Source organism: Saccostrea echinata, unplaced genomic scaffold, assembly GCF_033153115.1.
Source record: "Saccostrea echinata isolate AGI-Se365-2 ecotype Australia unplaced genomic scaffold, CSIRO_AGI_Sech_v1 ptg000056l, whole genome shotgun sequence".
In the NCBI taxonomy this organism is placed as follows: domain Eukaryota; kingdom Metazoa; phylum Mollusca; class Bivalvia; order Ostreida; family Ostreidae; genus Saccostrea; species Saccostrea echinata.
In genome coordinates this window covers 14,810,001-14,832,193 of record NW_026889805.1, presented here as the reverse complement: position 1 = coordinate 14,832,193, position 22,193 = coordinate 14,810,001, and the positions used below count along the sequence as shown (strand labels likewise).

Sequence of the window (22,193 nt, the reverse complement as noted above, 5' to 3'; positions counted from 1 at the left end):
GAGAATAAAGTCATGTTACTATCAATAGTTTGCTTTTTATAACTTTTGAAGCCATAAAACTTAAATTTTTCAAACTTTAAAATATTTATAAGTCTCTTTGGAACTTTGTGCTGTCACCATAATTTAATTTAGAAGCATTACCTGGTATTAAAACAATTCAATATTCTGTCTGGAGTTACTTTAGACAGTGATACACTGAGAGATGCATGAGAGAAAATCGTTTATCTGATTGTGAAATCTGTGTTAATTAACTAGTCAACCCAGAAAAGAGACTGTCATTTCCCAACACAGCCAAATAAAGTCATTTGGATATATGTTTACATTTTGTCATTTCCCCACAATCAAAGAAATTTCATGTAAAATTAATATTAAGCCCCTTGAACAACTAAAGACACTTGTTGTTTTGTCAAATTGTGACATATTTCTTATTCATGACTGTCCAACATCTAAGGGAAATAACTCAGAAAATACTGGAACAATTCGTTAAATGTGTTACCCAATTCTTCTCATCAATAATCAAAGACATACAGTATAAAAGGATTTTATGACATTTCTAGCATCAGAGAGGAAATAAATACCAGTTCAGCTTTTGTTTCACTCTGTGTAATGGTGCACTAATGCACAGTTTCTTAAGAGTGCAATTACATTTATAACAAGAGTTCCTAAGAGTAAGATTCTTCTAGATATTAATCATTAATCATGTTAATTGGAAAAAACAAACAGTGCTTACGGATTTCTGTTAACAAAAGAAAATCCTACCTGAAAATACCTAATTCTCAAGAAATTCAAAGCAAAATCATAAACACCCAGAAAAAGTTCTTATAGACTTTGAAAGACTGTATAAGTATACAGAAGAATCAAGCATATTACAAGTACAGCATTGAAAAATACCAAAATACAGTAAAACACGCTTATAGCTAACACGCTTAATAATGAATTGACATTTATAGCGAAGTGATTTTCATTCCCTTTGACTTTAAGATATATTGAACACTTAACGAATATAACAAATTACGCTTATAACAAAGTAAATTTTCCCATCCTTGGCACTTTGTTATAAGCTTGTTTTACTGTATTCAATAATATATAATAATTTGTTTTTAAATAGTACCGGTAGTAAGTTTTTATTTAAAAAAAAAAAAAACTGTATAGACAATGAACAACTGGTAAGACAATCTCTATTTCCCACCCTAAAAGATTTAGAAATCTGAAAACCTTGTGAACTGAACACAATCTCCCTCTCCCCATAATATATATGCTTTTGTTTAGGGGTGTAAAAAAAAACAAAATGGTCACATTTGGAGCAAATTCCACAGGATTTCTGCATTACCTTTATGACTTCATATACCTTTGAAAAAAGTCCCATTTATTTTAATGCTGCAATGATATAATTAATAAAACAAGGCGGCCAATGATAATGTATTCCATTAGGAAATGAAGAAAAACTTTGGGTTCTCACTAATGTGCAGATAATCAAAATCATATAATAAAGTTCTGACTTTTCATTGATAAAGCAAATACATTTACACAAAATGTGTTCTTCAAGGCCATAAAATTTCATGAAATAACATGAACAGTTTTTATCGCATTTTCTTCATCTGATCAACAAATTCCTAAAGTTAATCTCATATTGCATTGGCATCAACAACCTTGGGTTGTAATTTTGTAACCTCTGAGACACCCTTTGTATTTGTTAACCATAAAAAATACCATTTTCTACTGACATCATGTTAGATGGAAGGACAGAATTCTTTCCAATGCATTGACTTCATTGAAAAATATCCATATGTGTTTCAGGGCCGCAAGTACAAGAGAAGAAAAAGAATATAATTACAGGTTTCTGTATATTACATCTGTAGAATTTTCCACAGCCATACCCATGTGACTAATCGCCCCTCCCCAGACTGAAGACTGACCGAATTCACCCCAACGTAGGCATGACATTCAGTTGTCTTGCCGTGACGAATTCACAAGGACAACTGGTTGAATTTTGTAACGATTGCTATCAAACATTCTGCCTCATATTTGTTTGTTTTTTGTTAACAAATGATCCAATCTTATCAAAGTAATTTTAAACAAAAAGGCAAATGTTGAAAACAAACAGTAAATTAGAGGATTGAAAACACTTCATTGCAGGCATGACCCTCAAAGAAACAGCATGAATAAGGACCATTGGCTCAAAATATTTAAAATAGGATACAGAATCCTGTAATTGTTTATAAAGATCTAAATTCCTACTCTCATTAAATGTTTTAAAAGATAAGATATTTTGTTGCATATTAAGCAATGAATCTGTTCAGCTTTGTCCATTAACGCAGCTTGGAGAGAGATCACCTGACCTGAACAGTCCTGCAGAAATTGTCAAGCAGAGAGAGTCCAGCAGTTCTTAATCACTGGTCATATTACAAGCCTTCATTGCCACCAATTGAAGAAAAACACAGAATTCCATTTATTTCATATAAATAGGAAAAAGTCATTTTCCTGAAATATCAGTGACCAGATAAGAAAATAGCAGAGGTGACAAGAGTTAATGATTCTGTCATGCCAAACGTGTGTTCCATCAATGTCCTCCAGATTTAAGATTCAATTAATGATGCTTGATAAATACAATTATATGCAAAATAAATTATCCAGTGTTTATTTCCTCCTACCACATTTAAAAATAATTACTGCTTTGTTTAGATATCTTCAAATATTCTGTGGTCATATCATCAACAAATGTAATTGCTTTCTTTTTCAGACGGTTCAATCCAATACACAGTTTTCCTTTGATAATATTTTCCAGCTTATCATACGCAATTTTCCTTATTCAAAATTTTTGTCACATTATATGACAGATATCATTCAGATTGGCATGTTTTAATTAAATATCTCCAATAGCCCATTTGGTGTTGATTTCATAGCTATAAAATATTTCATTTATTTCTCACTGAATTCTTTTCATTATCTAATTTCAATGAAAATAGAATTTGAAATTATAACACATAAAAGCAGTCATGCTATCCGTGTCTGTTGTGTTTATATATCCCTGTGGGTGCCAAGACTTTTTCCTCTCCAATTTGGACAGAAAACTAAACCTCCCAATTGTTCATTTCAGTATTTAGACTGGACTTTCCAAATTTACAAACCTGCCAAGATGTTTGATTGCACTCATATGTTTCAGAAATAATAATGGCAAGAAAAAAACTAAATACCCCTCTATTTCTACCATTGTTAATATATCATTAACCATTGCCAAGAATTGAATGCTGAAAAAACCTGGACTTGCTGCAATGTTTCCCAGTTGCTAGTTCTGGGATGGCCAGAAATTGGACGCACTGCCAAATTCCTAGAAATTTGCAATTCCACAGGTGATGCTCGAGGGTAAAATAAACCTGTCAGTGCTGAACCTGAAAATCTTCCCATTGTTGTTTGAATCTAATTTTTTTAATCAATAAATCATTTTTTTTTCACAGGAAAATTAATCTTAACTTCAAATGGTCATCTTCATTATCTTTTATTTAACCATCTGGTCAAGCAAATTAAGATACCAGCTGGTGAAGAAGATTACTGATACAAAATAAATACAAACCACTTTACAATACTAAATATGTATATATATATATCATTGTAATCATAATGCAAATCCATATGACAAATAACACATTTCTTTCATTCATGTTTCTAGGAAGCCAAGTATATTAGTTAGGTCACAAATGTAACAAGGACATTTGTGTAAGTATGTGTGTGTGCTTTCTATAAAACTTTAACAATTGCGAATTGTTTTTCAAAATCTGACAATGAACATACAGATAAATTTATTAAGAGCTCTTCCGATATCTGATTCTGTGTTATGTTTCTGAGACAGCCGATTGTATGATATAATGTTGTTGAATGGATGCTTTTATTTACCATAAAGAGCTCGAGGATCAAAAGGGTAGTCGCCATCAACTCTGCATTTCTTTAGCTTCTCCAGAGTTTCAGGACTGGCATGGATAGAGGGACTTCTTTTAGGTGGTCTCCCAGGACGAGCACTGCAAAAAAAAGAAGTTATATTTAATTCATTTTCAAAATTATTCAAAATTGCAACAAAGGGGGACAATTCTATCAGCCAGATGACGAAACGTGTTATTCAAAAATTAAATTAATAAATCAAAAAACAAAAGTTTTTTTGTCATGCCAAATGTCAGTTAAAATCAAGTAAAACAAACAGATGTATAAATACTTAAAAGTAGATAATAGGAGTGGTAACAAATTGTCCATTTGGTGAGGCAATAAATGAAGCTATGAAGAGATATCCCAACCACAAAAATGGGTCCTCCAATAAAATCACTATTACTGCATGGTAAGACACCAGATCCAAATCGTTTCAGAAAGAAAAAAATTGTGGATATTTGTGTTGGTTTTATGGCTGAAATGACATATTTAAACTGCAAAACAGCTGATATATGGGGTTTTCTGACTCCAAACAGCCACTTTTATTGCATAACGGCACATTGGAAACACAGAAATAAATATACACTGTTGTGTTTAATTGTTTTTCTTACTGCAAAAATTTGTACTCTCTGCTTTGTTTCAGTAATATATAAATAGAATACAATTTTTTTTTTTTTTTAATTTGATGGAATAATGAAGTTTCTGGTGGAAGTTGTAATTTTTAGCATGGAGTCAGGTTACAATCATAAATTATTCCTTTGGTTTATTTGATGGTATCATATCCAGTAAAGAAGGAGATCGTATCGTACAATTTTAATAAAACCTGTCACCTGGCCCTGCTAGCCCTTAATGCTCCTACAACTGTGTACCCAGAGAAAAGCTACAGTTTCACTCATTGATCCAAGCCTAATATTTCATCTTGATACATAATATTTCTAAGTCAATAAACAACATATTGAAATGTAACTTCAGGGGCCACAAGTACTCATCTTATACTGAACAGGGTTTCCATTATAGAGAAATCATAAAAATTGCCTCCGAATCACTTTGTATATAATTTGAAGTCTGTCAAAGACAAGCTAACCGGTATTTTACTCTAAATTAATGTTCTGGTGCCCGAACAAGCCGATCTTCATGCCCAAAAGACCCATACTTTTCATTTGATTAACGTTTTCAAATATTTCATCAATAGAACTTTTGAAATCATATCGTGTTCTTGCAGCACGACCAGCAGCCTTCTATAAAAGATCGACAAGGTATTTGAAGGTTTAGACTCCTTCGTGTTTTTACAGGTAACTGGATATGCAAATTAAGATACCTGCGTGAAATCAGAGAAACTTAAAATCTGATTCAGGTTACGTGGCATGAGGTACAGTCAAATTAAAGAACAGGAAAATAGTTGTGGTTCAGAAAAAGATTTAACCAATTTCATCATTTTTGTCTCTTCTTATCACCATTTCAAATGAACACACATTCTCAGATTGTTTGTTTTTCTTATCTTTTTCAATTCTAGAACTATTTGGTGATATAACTTTATTGATTTGGTGAATAATTGATGTAGATTAAACACAATTCCTTATCAATAAGCAACAGCAGCACGAGTACATCTCCCCTAACATCCTAAAATTTCATCATCTTACCAATAAAAACACTCATTGAAATTACCTTTATTAATTCTGAATAAATGTGCTGGATGCTCAACTGCGGTTTCGAATAGGAAGGCAATCACACTGATTTTTTTCCTTCCCCACCTCAACCCGGTGAAAACATCACAAATAGCCATGATATGTTCACCACATGGGGTACTCATGCCTCTATAAACATTAAATGTTTTTTTGCATTTGAGTGAATTCCATTTTCTGAATTCATATAGCTGAAATCACATGAATGCAACCTCTCAGTATCAAATTAGATGAAGGAAATTTGAAATGATCTCTTCTACTTTTTCTTTAATATTTTGCAAATATCATAAGCTTAATCTCTAGGTGATACAAAGTTACCCATGTGATTCACACCTTAAATGGCCAAAGAAAGGGTGAACTTGAGCATTTAACAGTTTAATGCAAATTATTCTAAAACCTCTCTTCATAATGTTCTGCACATTTCAAAATAACAGCAGACTTTAGTATGATTTGCCGTCAACAAAAAGTATCCACTTGACTTTAACACTGCAATGTCTTGGCTCTTAAACATGAAGTGCACCTGAGGGAATTATAGTTAAATAAAAATGAGAAAATTCAATTTTGGGCCCTTTGGATGACAAACCATCAGCAGGTGCTAGGGGTACAGAGAAAATCTGACTCCTAATTTGATACAATTTTCCGCAACATGACAAAAGCCATTGAAATATACCACTGTTGATGCTATTCATAATTAAAGTGGAAAAAAGAATTGTAAAGCAAACTTCTGCATGCAACAATTGTGAACTTCAATGGTCTTCAGACAGCGGACAGTTCAAATGACAAATCTACTGATTTTCTAAGTATAGGTTTGTCGTTTCAAACGCAGAATCTTCTACATCTTGAATGAAATCAAATGTTTGTCCTGCAAAGCTCTTATTATCTCTTTTTGCATTTAATATTCAAATGTTTCATTTCAATCCCAAACCCTTTGTGTACCACAAATTAGAAAAAATATAACATGATTTAAGCTTGCTAAACAGGTAAATATCGAATATCATGGCCCACACACAAAAATAATTCCCCCATTTAAGAGCTGCAAGCATTTCTTTTGTTGGGATAAAAGTTGTACCAAGATATAATTTGCTGAAATGAAATGTATCAAAAAAAAAAAATCTCTGGATGAATTTGACTGAAGTACCCCTGGCCGTGGATGAGAAGGAATAACACCTTTGTGTCACATATAATTTTGATATTGTCTGACAGATAAAGGAATGCCCATATATCCCCCTAACACTAGGTATTTTGCACCTCATTCCAGAAAAATGCATGAAAATGAATTGTCACCTTTTCCTATTTAGTAGCAATTAAAATGTCAAAAGGTATGACAAAATCATTGAAATAGTGATTTATTGTGAAGACAATTCAATCTCATGTTTTAAATTTCAGAACATTTCACAATAAAAAGACTGTTCTCGTCAGAATGAGAGCCTTCAATCCCAATACATAATTTTTTTGTTGTTGACATTTTACCTTCAGTTTTTGTTCTCTTTTAATGTACTGTAATATCTTTCAGTATTCCACCAACTCTACCTATTTCGAGCAAAAATAAATTAAATCTCAAGAGCACAACTTTGGCAAATACAAATTTTCATGTCTTTTTCTCTTGGATTTTTGTTCTTGTTTTAAGGGGATTCTGTTTAGATATGTATCTTTATTTATTTTAATCTTGAATTTAAATGATGTTATATGAAAAACTGAATTTACATTTAAACCTATTCATCCTAGTTATCACATTGTGAAAAATACACCAAAGATTCTATCATTCAATTAATTTTTTTTTTCATTCTTCTGCTCCAAGTCCTGCAAACAGGAAAGATCACTAGGGTAGACTGGGGTAATTTCGACCACTTTTGCTGATATATGGCTTTCAATCCCCAAAACACGATTGTTTTCAAATGTACTAGTTTAAAATAAGTTCAAAGTACAAAAGAATGATTTTTCCTCATATTTTTCTGCTTTACGAGTTAAAAATGCATAAAATATAATAAATTGGTCTAAAAATTAGTAAGCCTGCTGTATGGGTTAATTTCGACCAGCCTCGGGGTAATTTCGACCACAACAAACATAAACAAGAAAGATAACTCTTGCAATGTTTTGTTTGTATGTTGTTTAACGTCCCTCTCGAGAATTTTTCACTCATATGGAGACGCCACCACTTGCCGGTGGAGAGCTGCAAATTTTGTCCTATACTCGGCACTTACGGCCATTTAGCAGTGAGGGATCTTTTTCGTGCCAGCACCTACAGCGACACGGGACCTCGGTTTATACGGTCTCATCCGAAGGACCGGTCTCCACGTCCCACAGTGGGATTCGAACCCGCGACATAAGGATCAACTCCTTACTCCGCGACTCTAGAGCAGACGCTCTAACCACTGCGCCACGCGGGCGACCTCTTGCAATGTAAATAAGCTCAATCTGTCGCATTTTCTTTGAAATTTATGGTCGAAGAAACTATTTTTCCTCATTAAGAAAATACTACATTGGATAATGCTTGTTGATTCAGTAAAGAATTGGCTTGGGTTACATAAGTTTTTCAATGCTGCCAAAGACATCTATATGTAATTGTTATTCTTTATTCTCAATTCTGCATCTTTCACCAACTCTATATTTTCAATAGTTATTCAAATAAATCATATTTCTCAGACTCCACAATCTTTAATAATTAATATTATTAAACTGTCCAACCCGAAATGTATTTTATTCAATATCGTCTTTTAACAACAGGTTGGTTTAAAGTGTGCACGGCATAGGAATTGCGCTTTTTTTTTTTTTAATACATTTTCAGTACTGTACAAATTAATTTGAAATGTGTAGTATTTCGTACAGTATTGTTTTAAAAATAAACAAAAAATGTGTTTTGTTAAAAGACTGAGATAAATCCCGAGGAATTCAACTGTCATTAAAGAAGAGATTTACGCAAGCAATGTCCTCTGATCGAACCCCCCCCCCCTTCGTCGGAACCCACAGGTTTTCTCTCCGTTACACTACATACAACCCAGTTGAATGTAGTATAACGGAGAGAAAACCCGTGGGTTCCGACGATCCCCCCCCAACCCCAACCCCCCAAATATAATAATAAACAAACAAATCAATTATTTCGTAACATCATAGGTTTTTGTTTTAAAAGTAAAGATTACAGCTCTTTTGGTGTGTTGTTCTGATAGTTTGCATACTATTTGGATTTGTTCATACTTGTACCTTGTGATATACGATCTGAATACTGATAGTTCCTGGTTTTCGAAAGCCTCGAAGTCTTGTCCGTCAAACGCATTCGTAATAATTAGAAAAAAAATACAAAAATTTGATTTTTTAAAAATATTTAATATTGCCTGCATCCTCTCTTCCCTTTTATTAATTTGACAGTTTTGGAATATTTTGGATTGCTCTCGTCATGTGTTTTTTTTCATAGCAGTTCTCTCGCATCTTGATCAGTGATGTACCCTCACGACCCAGACAATATAGCGCTCGATATATAGCTAGGCATGCATATATTAATTAATCCAATTTTTAAAAAAAAAAAAATGAAAGTTTTATGTAGATTATATTGTTCATATACAGTATATTAAATTTCATTTTGAGGATCTGACGCAATTGTTAAAGATAACCGACACATATTACAGGATCATGAGAATGAGTGGTCGAATTTACCCCGCGTCCCTAATTACAGTGGGGGTAATTTCGACCAAACTCAAACAGGAGTTTCTTGTCCTTTTTGAGGGAAATCCAAGATAATCTTGTAAAACTTTGCAACTTAAGATATCCCAAGAAAAAATAAAACAATTTCAATTAAATTCGTACTGTTAAATGTTGAACAAGGTTACACTTTAAAAAGAGATTATATGAGTTGCTCTCTTGCATTTCCTCGATCAACTCAAGCGCACTGATCAGACGGTCTTCGAACATCAAACTGGAGACATAAATAATAGTAAAAATGTTATTTAAATCTCTGATCAAACCATATTTGCGATGAATAATTATACTAGAAAACCAATTTGTGTAATAGTTTCCTTTTATTCCAAATATTAATGAAACTTGTTTCATCACTTCCGTAAATCATTGTGTGGTGTTGTATTTCTGTGGTCGAAATTAAACGGTGGTCGAAATTACCCCGACTTACCCTACAAATCTAAGATAAGGTGATTCATGAGACCAAATCCATGCTATACACAGTCTAATCGAACCCCCGAACGGGGGTATACCCCCAAACGAGGGTTTTCCGTCCCGTCATGCAATGCGCAAGAACAGTAACTCTTGCCGTATCCAATATAAACAAACTTGCCTATATATCATTTATCTAAGGAAAAAGATCGATAATAATGTTATTTCTGCTATGAAATTGGTAAAATTTCAACAGATAAAAATTAACAGTTTAAGTTTTCCATAGTTTGAATTTATACTGTAGGAATAACGAAATATTTTCCGTCATTTCATGAAATTATTTATTATTTTGTAGGACGTCTCAATTAAGATTGTGGAATTTAAAACACAAGGAAAAATATTCTAAGAATGAGGAAAATATTCATTTAGAACCTAGATTTAAATAAAATAAAATACAATCGTGTTTTCTCAAACAATCATATTTATTAATATAAAAAAACAAACAAACTACTACAACATGTTGCCAAACATTTTATTTAATTCTTATAAGATATAAAAGACAATAAATACGATAGATTTCATTTGAATTTTATTTTTATATGTATTTTTGTTCCACTTCCTTGGCATGATTATCGATAATAAAGACCGTTGATTGCTAGTCAGAGGAAACGCGGACTGAAACCCACGATCATAAACAATTCGATATTAGCACCATTTTTTCTTGCATTTTATTATGAAAATAACAGATATAATGTAGAATAATACATTTTTTATATAATTTCAATTTAGTATTAGTTGCTTATGTCTGTTTATCGAATGTTTTATCTTAAATACCTGCATGTCAAGGAGCAAAAGATCGCCAACTTTGCCAGTGAATAAATCCCGATTTGTACAATAAAGTTGTATTTTTGTAAAATACAAACTCTAAAAACACCTGTAATCTATCATTTCCGAGTGGTTTTACATTTGCCAAATAATCCGTTACTTTGCACCGGCGATTTTTGTAAACCCCTACTTTTTGCGTGAAATACGCACATTTTTAAGCATCTGCGCATGCTCGTACCCCCGTTTGGGGGTATGGATTTCCCATTTCCGTTTACCCCCGTTCGGGGGTTCGACCAGACTGATACAACACCTACCATGCAGATCAAGGGGCAACCATATCAAACACCAAATAAGGGAGGCCACTTTTAAAAAAAATAAAGGGGGGACAACTTTCCTAAAAACAAGGGAAATAACTTTAAATAACATTTATGAAATTATTTTTAAAAAAATCCTTTAAAAATAAATGTGTTATTTTTCGGAAAAAATTCTCTTAGCAAGGGTAAATGGGCGACTGATTTACATTTTAAACATCTCTGGAGTAGAAGTCAGCTGACAGCATCTTCACCTGCGGTCACCTCTAAACCCAATCTATGGTCACCAACAGTAAATTTATGACCAGCATTTAAACCTGACTATTCAAAAAGAGATACAACAGTTCATTGTGAATTATATTTTTTTCAATTTCACAGAATTTGCATTTAATGACAGTTTTTATCAATTTTCATGTGGTGTAGCGGCGTGAAATTTACGAGGAACGAAAAACCAGCTAGAATCTCAAGGAATTATCTTTCATATCAACCCATGAAATATTAAAAGTTAGATATGATCAATGTCAAATACCTCTGTGATTACTTAGCTCCTAAAACGTAAATAAAACTCATTTTAAAGTGAAAAAAGTTTTGTTCTTTGTGACTTTACCCAGGTGAACAATTATCTGACTGTTGAAATAATATATGATAGGTGTGCATCAGTCACTTCAGCTATAGATCAACTGGACTCAGGTGCAAAACAGGAATTCTTTCTCAATGAGCCCAAATAACAAATAAATATTAAATAGCAAATGTACTTAAATGCACACAAGATAGAACACCCATAAATTATTAAACTGACAATTTATGGCCGGTGTTAAATGCTGTTTCTTCGTGCTTAAAGCTTAGGTACTGATCGACAAATGGATTCAATTTCACAAACTTCTTTATATACCACCTGTTCCACTGAATGGATCAGTTTTAACAATACAAAAAATAAATTTTTCAAGGTAGATATATTTGAATCCACTGTATCAAAATAATACATTTGCTTTAATTATTTCTTCAATTCTCTTCTCTCTCTAAGGAATCTATTAGTACTTGTGCAAACTCATACATGAACTCCGAATTTTTCAAATTCTGAATAGAGTAATTTGACAAATTTTTAAAAATATCTAATTTTACTTCTTACTTTAACAGAAATAAATGACACAAAAAAGAAAATCATTTGTGGGAGGAGGCTGTTTGCATTAGTCCTCTCTTTGTCCATCAACTCTCATCTTGTTGTTCACTAACACCCAGCTGAACTTTTAACCTGTACACTCTTGTCAAAATCTCTTATGTTTGCAATGATTTTTATGCTTTTTAAATAACAATTGAAATAAATATCTTTAGTCAACAAAAGGAGATAGCAATCTCCTATAGGGTGGAGAGAAGCAAGAGCCATCTAAAGCAAATAAATTTAACTTGAAATTTCAGAGCTAGTTTATTATTCCATTTAATCCAAATAATTCGTTCACAGGATTAAATGATGAATTGAAATAAGATACTGTACTAGTCTATCTAAACTCAGCAGTTTATAGCAATTTTTAAAAATCAAGAAATAATTAAGTTTAACAAAGAATAATTTGACAATTCAAGCACAAATGATTTATTTCAGATCTGTTAATGCCTTTGGCTCACTTTACATAAACATAGACTTTTTCAACATAGCAGTTCTTTCAGAAACATATTTCAAACTTTTCACTAGTGAAATATTTCATTTTCCTCAAGGGGCATTTTGAATTAATGATATTTGGAGCAACTTATAATAATTCACACTCATTCCAAAAAAAAAAAAAAATCCTAAAGTTTAATTACATTTCCCATGCATCAAAAATTTTGTTTTTTTAGACATACATGTACAATACTGAATTGCTCTTCATTTAAAATAAAAATCCTTCCTTTTAAACTCCTTCTAAATATACTGAAAAGGGGAGATCACTCACACTCATTAACAATGGTAACAAATCTATTGAAGTCATACAATGTTTTAATGTGTATTTTGAATGGTGCGATATTACAGCTAATTATGGCTGTGATGACCTTATTGAGACACTAACGTGGCAATCTCCAGCATCAAAGGCTAGTATCAATTGTAGCTGTTGATATAAAATTCTATCTTGATTTCAAATAAAGGCAAATTCTAATCTGTATGATTTACCAAGCTAGCAGAGACTGTCGATAACTTCCATATCTCTGTGTAATTACAGGTGCTTGTTTCACAAATCAAAGTTAAAAATACATCTGCAACTTTTCAGAGGTAAAAATTACAAAAGCCATGCACTGTGCAACACAGAGACATTTCCCGGTATCTACATTTATCATAATTATTTACAAAGCACAAGAAATTAGTTTGTCAATAATTCTTCTGTCGTGAAAAACATTTGAATCCGATGGCAATGACATGAATTGAGCCTTCCCTTTTGATGAATTTCTAATCAATTTTATGATGTTGTTTTATAGGTGAAATAATTTTGCGTAGAGCTAATATGTATTTGAAATCAAAAGAATTCATTTTGTTGTTTAAACCTTCTACTTGAAGTTGCACAATATTCATTTTTTATTGATAGAAATACTCCATTAAAGTCACCACAGGAAAAGGCCAGCATCAAATTGTTCCCATTGCCACTTTGAACTCACATAATTAGTAAAAGCCAATCTGAATTACAGAGAAAAAAAACAAAAATCCTATACTGTAGTGGGCTCTTAAAAGCTAATTCTTGTTTAATGTGGCTTAATTCTAGCGAGAAGGATTGCCCTGAAAAACAAGATGTACAAGTCCTGCTGTTTGAATAGACATTAGTACAATTACTATTAATCACCAAATACTGTTCTGTCAACAGTTATGAATCAAGTTACAAGTCTCAATTGTATTTCTCAAATAATTACAGTTCTTCAAAACTTTTCCAGCTGCCTTTTGTACCCCAAGAAGATGCCAATATCAGTTCTGAAATGGAATCACAGGGAATCGATTGGCAAAGTCAATATTAAAAATCCCAGGAAGCTACTTGTCCAACAGTATCTGATTATTCACAAACTTCTTATTCTCACATACATTTTCCCTTTATAAAATATTTAATCAGATTACTATTACAAAGAAATTAAAAGATTCAAGTCTTGTGCAAACTTGTAACATTGATGAATGCAAACGATTTTAAGGAAACAAGCTGCGGTTTATTTAAATTAAATGAATTGTAACAAAAGCAGAGGCCATTGTTCATGCCAATTGAATGTTGTTTTATTAAATGTGATTGCACCCCAGTACAAAAAGATTTCTAGCAATAAAACACTGCAAGACATCCAGTTCTTTTCCCAATTTTCAGTGTTTCCATTTTAATCTTGCGGACTTTATGAGGCAAATCCGTATTATTATGTGATTTTAAAATGCAATAAATATAGATTAGAACACAGAACCACAAAACATCGACACACCCAGATCGCTTAAAATACCGGCTCTGTTTAAAAAAATCATTCTGATCAATTATTCTCAAGTATTTCTTGAATCAAATGTTTCATGATATCTTTGTTCTTGAGGAGTGTGTAGTTTAAAATCAAGAGTCAGGGAAAAATACTAAATTTGTTCATAGAGATGTAGGTGAATTTTAAACTGTTGACCAAACTGTTTATCCATAATGTTTTATTTGAACTGGCTAAATGACATGAATCGAGACTATAGCTCCACTTCATACGCACCTAGACAAATAAAGAATTAGATTATATTTGCTTCAGGTTTTAATCACTAGACTTAGTGCCATCTTGTTCTTTTAGCAAAGATAAACACTGGGAAAATTGATTTCATCTTCATGTAGTATACAAGCAATACCACAAGATCAAAGGCAAACAGGTGATGGAAGGAGGTAATAACTGTAGGGTCTTGACAAAAGACATCTCCTATCTAATGCAGTGGCCAACTATGTAACTATGCACACTTTGAGTATGGGAAAGTGAGTTCTACTGACAATATTTGGCATCTCAACACACTCCTTTCAAACTGGAAGACATATATTTGTTAGTCAACTCACATACTAAGTGAAGTACTATGACAAAATCATCTGAAACAGGATATAAAGTGACTACTCAACATTTTTTCTAACAGTTTGTATCCACCTTAAACACTAAATAGGATGTGTTTGAAATGAAATCTTATGCTCAATATATGAAAATAGCATACAATTTCCAATAATGGGCAAAAAGAATCATCAGAAATTTTTGGATAATAAGAAAAAGACAGACATAAGAGCGATCAATCAGACTACATATATCCTGAAAATCCATTATATATCATGATATGTGAAAAATTCCAGATGAATAAAACCTATATATGAGGATAACGGGGACGAGTCATGCAACAGGACTGGCTAAAAGTAGTCATTACACAGAATTCCTCCGATTTACTGCAATACTTGTGATTGTTTTTGTGCAGAATACATAAATTTTCTGTTCTGAGATTCCATTTCATTAAGAGTGTCAGATCAGAACTCATTTAAGAAATTGAAACAGAGATTATTAAAACCCAACATAGTCATTATGAAGACTTAATCAATGAAACAAAAAGAACCTCTATTATTTCCTTTTCAGAAGACTTTTAATGAAATATTATATCAACTTAGAATTACTAGCACTACAGTCAAACTTCAATAGCTCAATCTCCAATACCTTATACACTATGTATATGTTGAAGTGATTATAAAGTCCCAAGGATTATTTACTTATTGTATTTGACCTCAATATCTCAAACCTTTCGGTTATCTTAAAGTTTTTTTTTTTGGGGGGGGGGGGGGGGAGGGGGGGTCCCATTGAGTTGGAGGTAATGAGGTTTGCTTTTATTCTAAAATCTGGTGACTAGCATCCTTTCAACAATTTGTAAAATAAAAGAGACTAGACAGCTGTAACAATTTCTTACACATTCCAAATAGGACATGCCATTTGGTTCATAAAGATCAGCACTCCTCTACCATCAAATTCATTTTCCATTTTCAATTTGTTTAAAAAAAAAACTCTATTTAACAACAGGTGGACACACTCCGTCATTTCAAAAAAACTCATCCTTAATATCACCATATCTTGATCGCACTAAAATATAACAATATCTAACATTAAAACACTTAAATGACTGGGGTAGCTCCTGACAGCCTTGGGGGTTTATATTCTTATGGTTTTATCTTTTTTATTCATTTCATTTGATTTGATTATCGTACAGATGCAAGCGTTACCCGAAATGACACAGGTTAACAATGGGTCGCCACTGCCTTTTGTCCAGCGTCAAAAAAACTATCCTTTCTGCTGTCAGGAGCAGCCATTTGGTCCTGAGTTATTTGTAAGAATCTCTCTCCATGTCTGTTTCTTAATCTCATTTCAATTTCTTTGCTGTCATCTGATACATCAAATTTGAACATTTTTAACATCAATAAAACCCCAAAATCATTACTGGTCAGACTTCAGCCTAATATTAAATCAGATTCGCCATGAATATTTTCAATTTCATTAAATAAAATACCACACATTATTAAAATCAATTAAAACTACTGTCTCTTTCTTAAACACATCTTAAATTTCATTGAGCAGGCCTTACATCCGCTCATTTTTCACTCTCATTGTTAAAAGTCAGGAAATAGATTTTTTTTTCTATTAACTCTGTCACTCAAAAAACTATTTAAGAACAATTTGATGACTCAAAAAGCAACAACTTGAATAGTGTTATCCTCAACAGTAGGTGGAATGAAAATAAATCCATTGGAAATGGTAAAACATGTTTATTTAAATAAATGTTTATGACATTGTCTTCCGGAGGACCCTTCTATCCATTGTCAATCAACATGAATTGAAAAAAATAAAAGACATTTGATTGCAAATTAAGAGTGCTAGAATTTTGTTTCAATATGCAATTATATATACGCTATATAAAAGTTCCAGTGAAATTCAGTGTTGTAAAACTGGTCTCCACTCTAAATATAGACTCCAGAAGATTTTTAATCCTTTTTTTAAAATCAGACACCCAGACTATCAAATACACAGTTACATTTGATTTTATTTGACTTTCAAGTCCAAATTCATTTGCTAGCTCCTCTTACATTGCCTGTTTCACTTTAAAGATGGCTTTGAAGATTGCAATTTCAATTAAGAATGATTAAAAGGTCTTAATCCACACAAACAACCACATTTGTGTGTGATTCTTTAAAAGCTCTGTCTTTTGAGAACCAGAAGTTTATGGGATTAACATATCTTACCCACACAGCCAAATGTACAAATTTCTTTGTTGTGGTACCCATCCCGAGGAACTCGTATTAGTTACAGAAGAATGTAACTAAATATCTCCTATAATTCCATTCCAATAAATTATACAACATCATATATCAAAATTAAAATTGAAGATAGACAGTCTTAGATTTAAAGTGAACAACAAAAGAATGGAGATATGAATTTTGGTCCTGAGAGACAAATTATTTCACTTTTATTTCCTTTATTTTCTCCACAAAACCAACTTGTGATTCCAAATTCTACATAGCATGACCAATAAATGGACTTTTTTGATAACTCTTACAGGTAAACAAGAAATGGACTGATTTTTTTGTAGAGGTTAACAGGAGAAACTAAAACAACATGAAAGAATTTCTACATTTGCAATCCTCTACAAGATAGAACTAATCCTCCACTGACATTTAATGAAACTTCTGAATTATTCTAAATATCATATCTGATAAACAGATACAGGTTAAATTCTCATTTAAACCTTCTGTCTGTGTGATGGTCAATAACTGTATCACTGATATCTACAAACATACAATATTGAGTAGGTGTCATTTTAAAATCCTAAAAATCATTGATTAGAAATGCAAAACAGAGAGGCCGGATTCAACTTAATCTTTTTTATTGAATATATATGAGAAATGACTTTACGATTGTGACATATTTTTCTGTCCTATCAACATCTGAGGTAATAATGCTAGTTTCTCATCCATAGGAGGTCTAAAAAAGTTTGGGTAGAAGATCACAAAGGGCTAAATGGTCTATCATCTTAAGATAAATAAATCAATGCAAAGCACAGCTAATGCTCTTCCGAGGTTTGTTTCTTGCAATTTTGAGATAGGGAATAACAAAGGCCAACTCAGATAAATCATACATATCGCTGATTTATTTTAATCTGACCGATGGGTGAGTGCGACCCCTCAGAATTAATTCCAGGTGTACCATGCTATTATTTCATATCTACAGATTAAATGAAACTAATTGTTGACATGTCTAAGAGTTACTAGAGCTTATTGCCTCATTATGCATTTCTCTAGTGATAATAAAATGCCAGCCCATGCATTAACAACATGGCAAAGCTGTACAATAAATTTCTTTTCACCAAAAGAATGATGCTAATATAACTGTTCAGAATCTTAAAAGGAAACAAAATAAAATAATATTTTATTGCTGATAAGTTTGTATTCTTTTCTAAAGAGGGGTATTTATGAACTTAGTTTCCTGAGCAACAAAATGATATTTGTGACAGTGCAAGTTATATATGCAGGAACAAATATCTTTATCTCTAATGGTTGCAAATACAGGCCCACCTCCTTCAATCTAGATTTATGACAAATTGTGTAAAGTTTATTTGTTGAGCATAACAGTAAGTGGGCTACTTAACCCCAAATGTGATAACTTTAATGATTTACTTTGCCTCTTTCAAAACATGTTTGTATTTTACTTACTTACAAATCTATAAAATATTTACTTTCCTCTATTTTGTTCTAATGCTGTAGTTTAGAGGATTTTCTTATACAACACTTATAAAGTACATTAACACAGTTAAATTGTTTAAACATAAAAGAATCATAAATTGGGTTTAAATATACATTTCAATTCAAAAGAAAAAATTGATGGACTGATATAAAAAAGAAAAAATTGATGGACTGATATAAATCTGTAATGGTATACCACAGGTTTTTGCTATGTTTTCAACTTCCAAAACTGTCATTTAAAATAGAATATTTAAGATACCCCCCCCCCCTTTCAAATAAAAAGTGTGACCTTTATACCTGTTATAAGTTCTGAAATTGTTTCAAAAGTTTCCATTTTTATAACAAATATCCTTCCATTGCTCTTATAATCAGGCAGCTATGCACAAGTATAGTGGTGATGTTGTTTGAACAGCTTACGGCTTGTCTACTTTCATTATTAATATTTGGCATGCCGATCTCGATCCCTGATACAGTATGATCAGTTGTATATATTCATTCTGAGCTTTAAAACATGTTTTTCACACATTAATTTTACTTTTCTATTACTTTTCTATTATGTTTTTCAAACTATGTTTAACCTTTCCATTATTTGATCATGATTCTGAGAGAAAACTTAAAATTTCGTTAACCAAAAAAAAAAAAAAAAAAGAAGTTTATTCCAATTTATCGAATCAAAATATACTTTTTTTATGTACCAATTTTATTTGAAAAATATGTGCTTGTTAGATAAGAGAATATTTTCGCGAACATCAATTTTTAAATACGATCCACGGATTTAGAAAATGGAAGAAACTCTTCTACTTATTGAGACATAAATTTTCAACAACTTCTGTATTTAAAACGCTCTAGATAGAAGATAAATGGACTGCGATAAGTGGAAATATGAATCTTGTCATGAGTTAGGGTTATTTTCATATAAATATACTATTTTGAATTGAAGTAAAGAACATAATTTTTCATATGAGACTCATATTACAAACATTTCCTTTTTTATCAACATTTTTATGTAAGACTAAAATTCAAATAGGTTTAAAATTCAAAAATTCGTGCTTCTAATCAAAGCAATTCAACAAAAGCAAGTGTTTCAAAATTTTTGATTTCATTTAATTTATCTTATGTTGATTGAAGTTTTGTCGATTTTTAATGAATTACTTTATTAATTTTTGTATCACATATCCAAAAAAAAAAAAAAACCTGATTTAATTTTAAATGAGTCTTCAGTTGAAAATATCAACTGCCCAAGCAGCAACATTTCAAAAAAGTGCATTTTACTTCATTTTATTTTCATCTCTTTAGAATTTCAACACAAATATTCATTTCTAATCTTATCAGAACTAATGCATTATTTCCTAAATCCAATGCATCGGTAGAAGGGGTGTTAGAACACTGTATCCGTTCTGAGAACTAGCATAAATAAAAGTTTTCTTCTGTCGCATTATCTTAAAACCTGTGTTTCCTCTACAGAACGATTGGTCTCCGGTATATCGTTGAGTAACTTCCCCTTTAATCACTACTCGTTTATTTTGTGGTCAGAATTACTTGTTTTACTTGCAACAAACCACCGGATAATAGAACCGTAACACAATCAAATTCTTAGGAAGTCTCGAACAAATATTACATGTAAATGTTAGGCTGTCTGAAAAAAATAAATCTAACAACACTAGCTGTTCTGTGCTCACATATAAACCAAATATAGTTCAAGGCAATTGTAAATATACTATACTGAAACAATTATGCTTACAAAATGACATAATATACTTCTATAGCTTGTCTTTTCCTTCGTCTTTAAATTGATTGAATTTTTTATTTTTTCAGAGAAATGAATTACGTAACAACTTCTAACAACAACAGACAGAATAAGATATATCTAAATTTTACTTAGTCCTCCAAACATTAAGATCTTTAAGAAAAGTTAAAATCATGGAGTTAAATTTTCAAATAAAATAGTGAATAATTTTTTTTTTTTTTGGTTGATAAATAATTACTTTTTTGCAAAAAAAAAAAAAAGTGTTTATTGACAGAGGTATAGAAATGAATTTTAATTTCGCGAATTCTTGAAATGGACAAAGAAATTGAGCAAAAATCTTAAAGAGCTTTATTGTCCATCTCAAAAATTTGGTTGGCTGTCTAATTAATTATTTGAATGAAGCATGTAATGTAGCTGCATTCCTTTCGACAACCGATAATTTTGAACGTAAAACAGTATTTTATAATCAATTTTGCGAAACACACACGTTATATTAGTCAACACAATGCGTATCGGCGTAACATTTCCAGCTGTTAGCGCAGGGATGACTTATTGATAACAAAAAATCAGTATCGCACGCTTGTTTAATTTGAATAAATTTGAAAATTACTGAACAATTCTGATAGCAAAAAAATTAAATTCGCTTTTTTATCAATGAATCTGAAACACCATTTGCAGGTTTGTGAACGCATTTCTTTTCTCAGCCAAAGCACAAATTCTGATAACAATTAAAATCTTATCACCGTAAGAACAAATAATCATATAGTTGTCGATTTCTTATCTTGGTAATTATTACTTATGCGGCATTTTTATCGGTTTCGTTTATTGCATTGCTTTGTTAAGGTTTTACGCGAATTAGCGTTATCTTATCAAGGATTGGGTTAATTTTACGATTCTTCGTCCGGGGCCTGGCCAAAGCTGGCTCCGGTGACACGAAGTTTGGCAGCCCACGATAAAACAATTCACCTTTTTAATAATCAATGATTTCTCATTTGAATAACAAAAGAAAAATTACTGACAGGAATTTGAGAGTCGGAGGAAGATAATTAATTGTTAATTGCCAAATCATAAGTGTATATCTTTAGCATGTCTATGTTGACGCTTTGTGACATTTACAATGTTACATCGGATGTATAATCTTTGAAAACCAATTTTAATTTTTAAACACTTGAATTTAAAGTTTAAACAAATGGTTCAAAAAGCAAACGGATATTGAATGAAAATATGATTATCAAAGAGAAAAAAATGTTACACAATTTTAAGGTAACAAATGCATTTGAAAATATTGTATGAATGGTTACTTTTTATGAAAGGTAAATTTGTTTTCTAAGATTTTTTCAATACGATTGCGTTTTATCGGTTCCTAGTTTACATTTGTTACAAAGATAACAATCGAGACCCTTCGATGTATTTAGGCAAATCGATGACAGTGATTAGCAATTGTTACAATAATAAAAGGGTAAGCATTTCAACCAAACATCAAATAGGGAATTGATTTAACAAAACAAAAAGTTCTGAAGTTATTATCACTTCAATATTTCTCATAAGTTTGCCTAAATTCAATCCAGCGAAAAGGTGGATTGATTGAAGACATTTGAATAGAAAAAATACAAACAGAAGAATTCTAAAATTGCCAATGGCTTTTTCTTCTTTTTTGTCCATGTATCAATTTATTTTAATGCATGTTTGTCTTATTGATCTCGGACCAGTGGGCACTGTTTGTTCAAATGATGCTACAAAGAACTAAAGTTACAACAGCATGTGTAAAGGATTTAATGACACACGTCAAATTAAATAGAGCTACTTACCCCAAAATGGATTGATCACACGGTTATGGAACCTAATTAAAAGTAGTAGAAAGTGACTTACCTTGAATTGGTACAGTCGTCGTAGAGTACATCGAATTCTTTGC

General features: G+C 31.7%; 1 protein-coding gene across 1 annotated transcript in view; it reads right to left on the bottom strand.

Moving 5' to 3' along the window:
- LOC133173696 (dachshund homolog 1-like) overlaps positions 1-22,193 on the bottom strand; it is a 36,708-nt gene that overhangs the window by 14,012 nt on the left and 503 nt on the right. The window contains exons 1-2 of the mRNA XM_061308693.1: positions 22,151-22,193; positions 3,892-4,013 (exon numbers count right to left, since the gene is read on the bottom strand). The exon at positions 22,151-22,193 is cut by the window's right edge and continues 503 nt beyond it. Of these exons, the coding sequence (XP_061164677.1) occupies positions 3,892-4,013; positions 22,151-22,193 (165 nt within the window). The remainder of the gene's footprint in view (positions 1-3,891; positions 4,014-22,150) is intronic.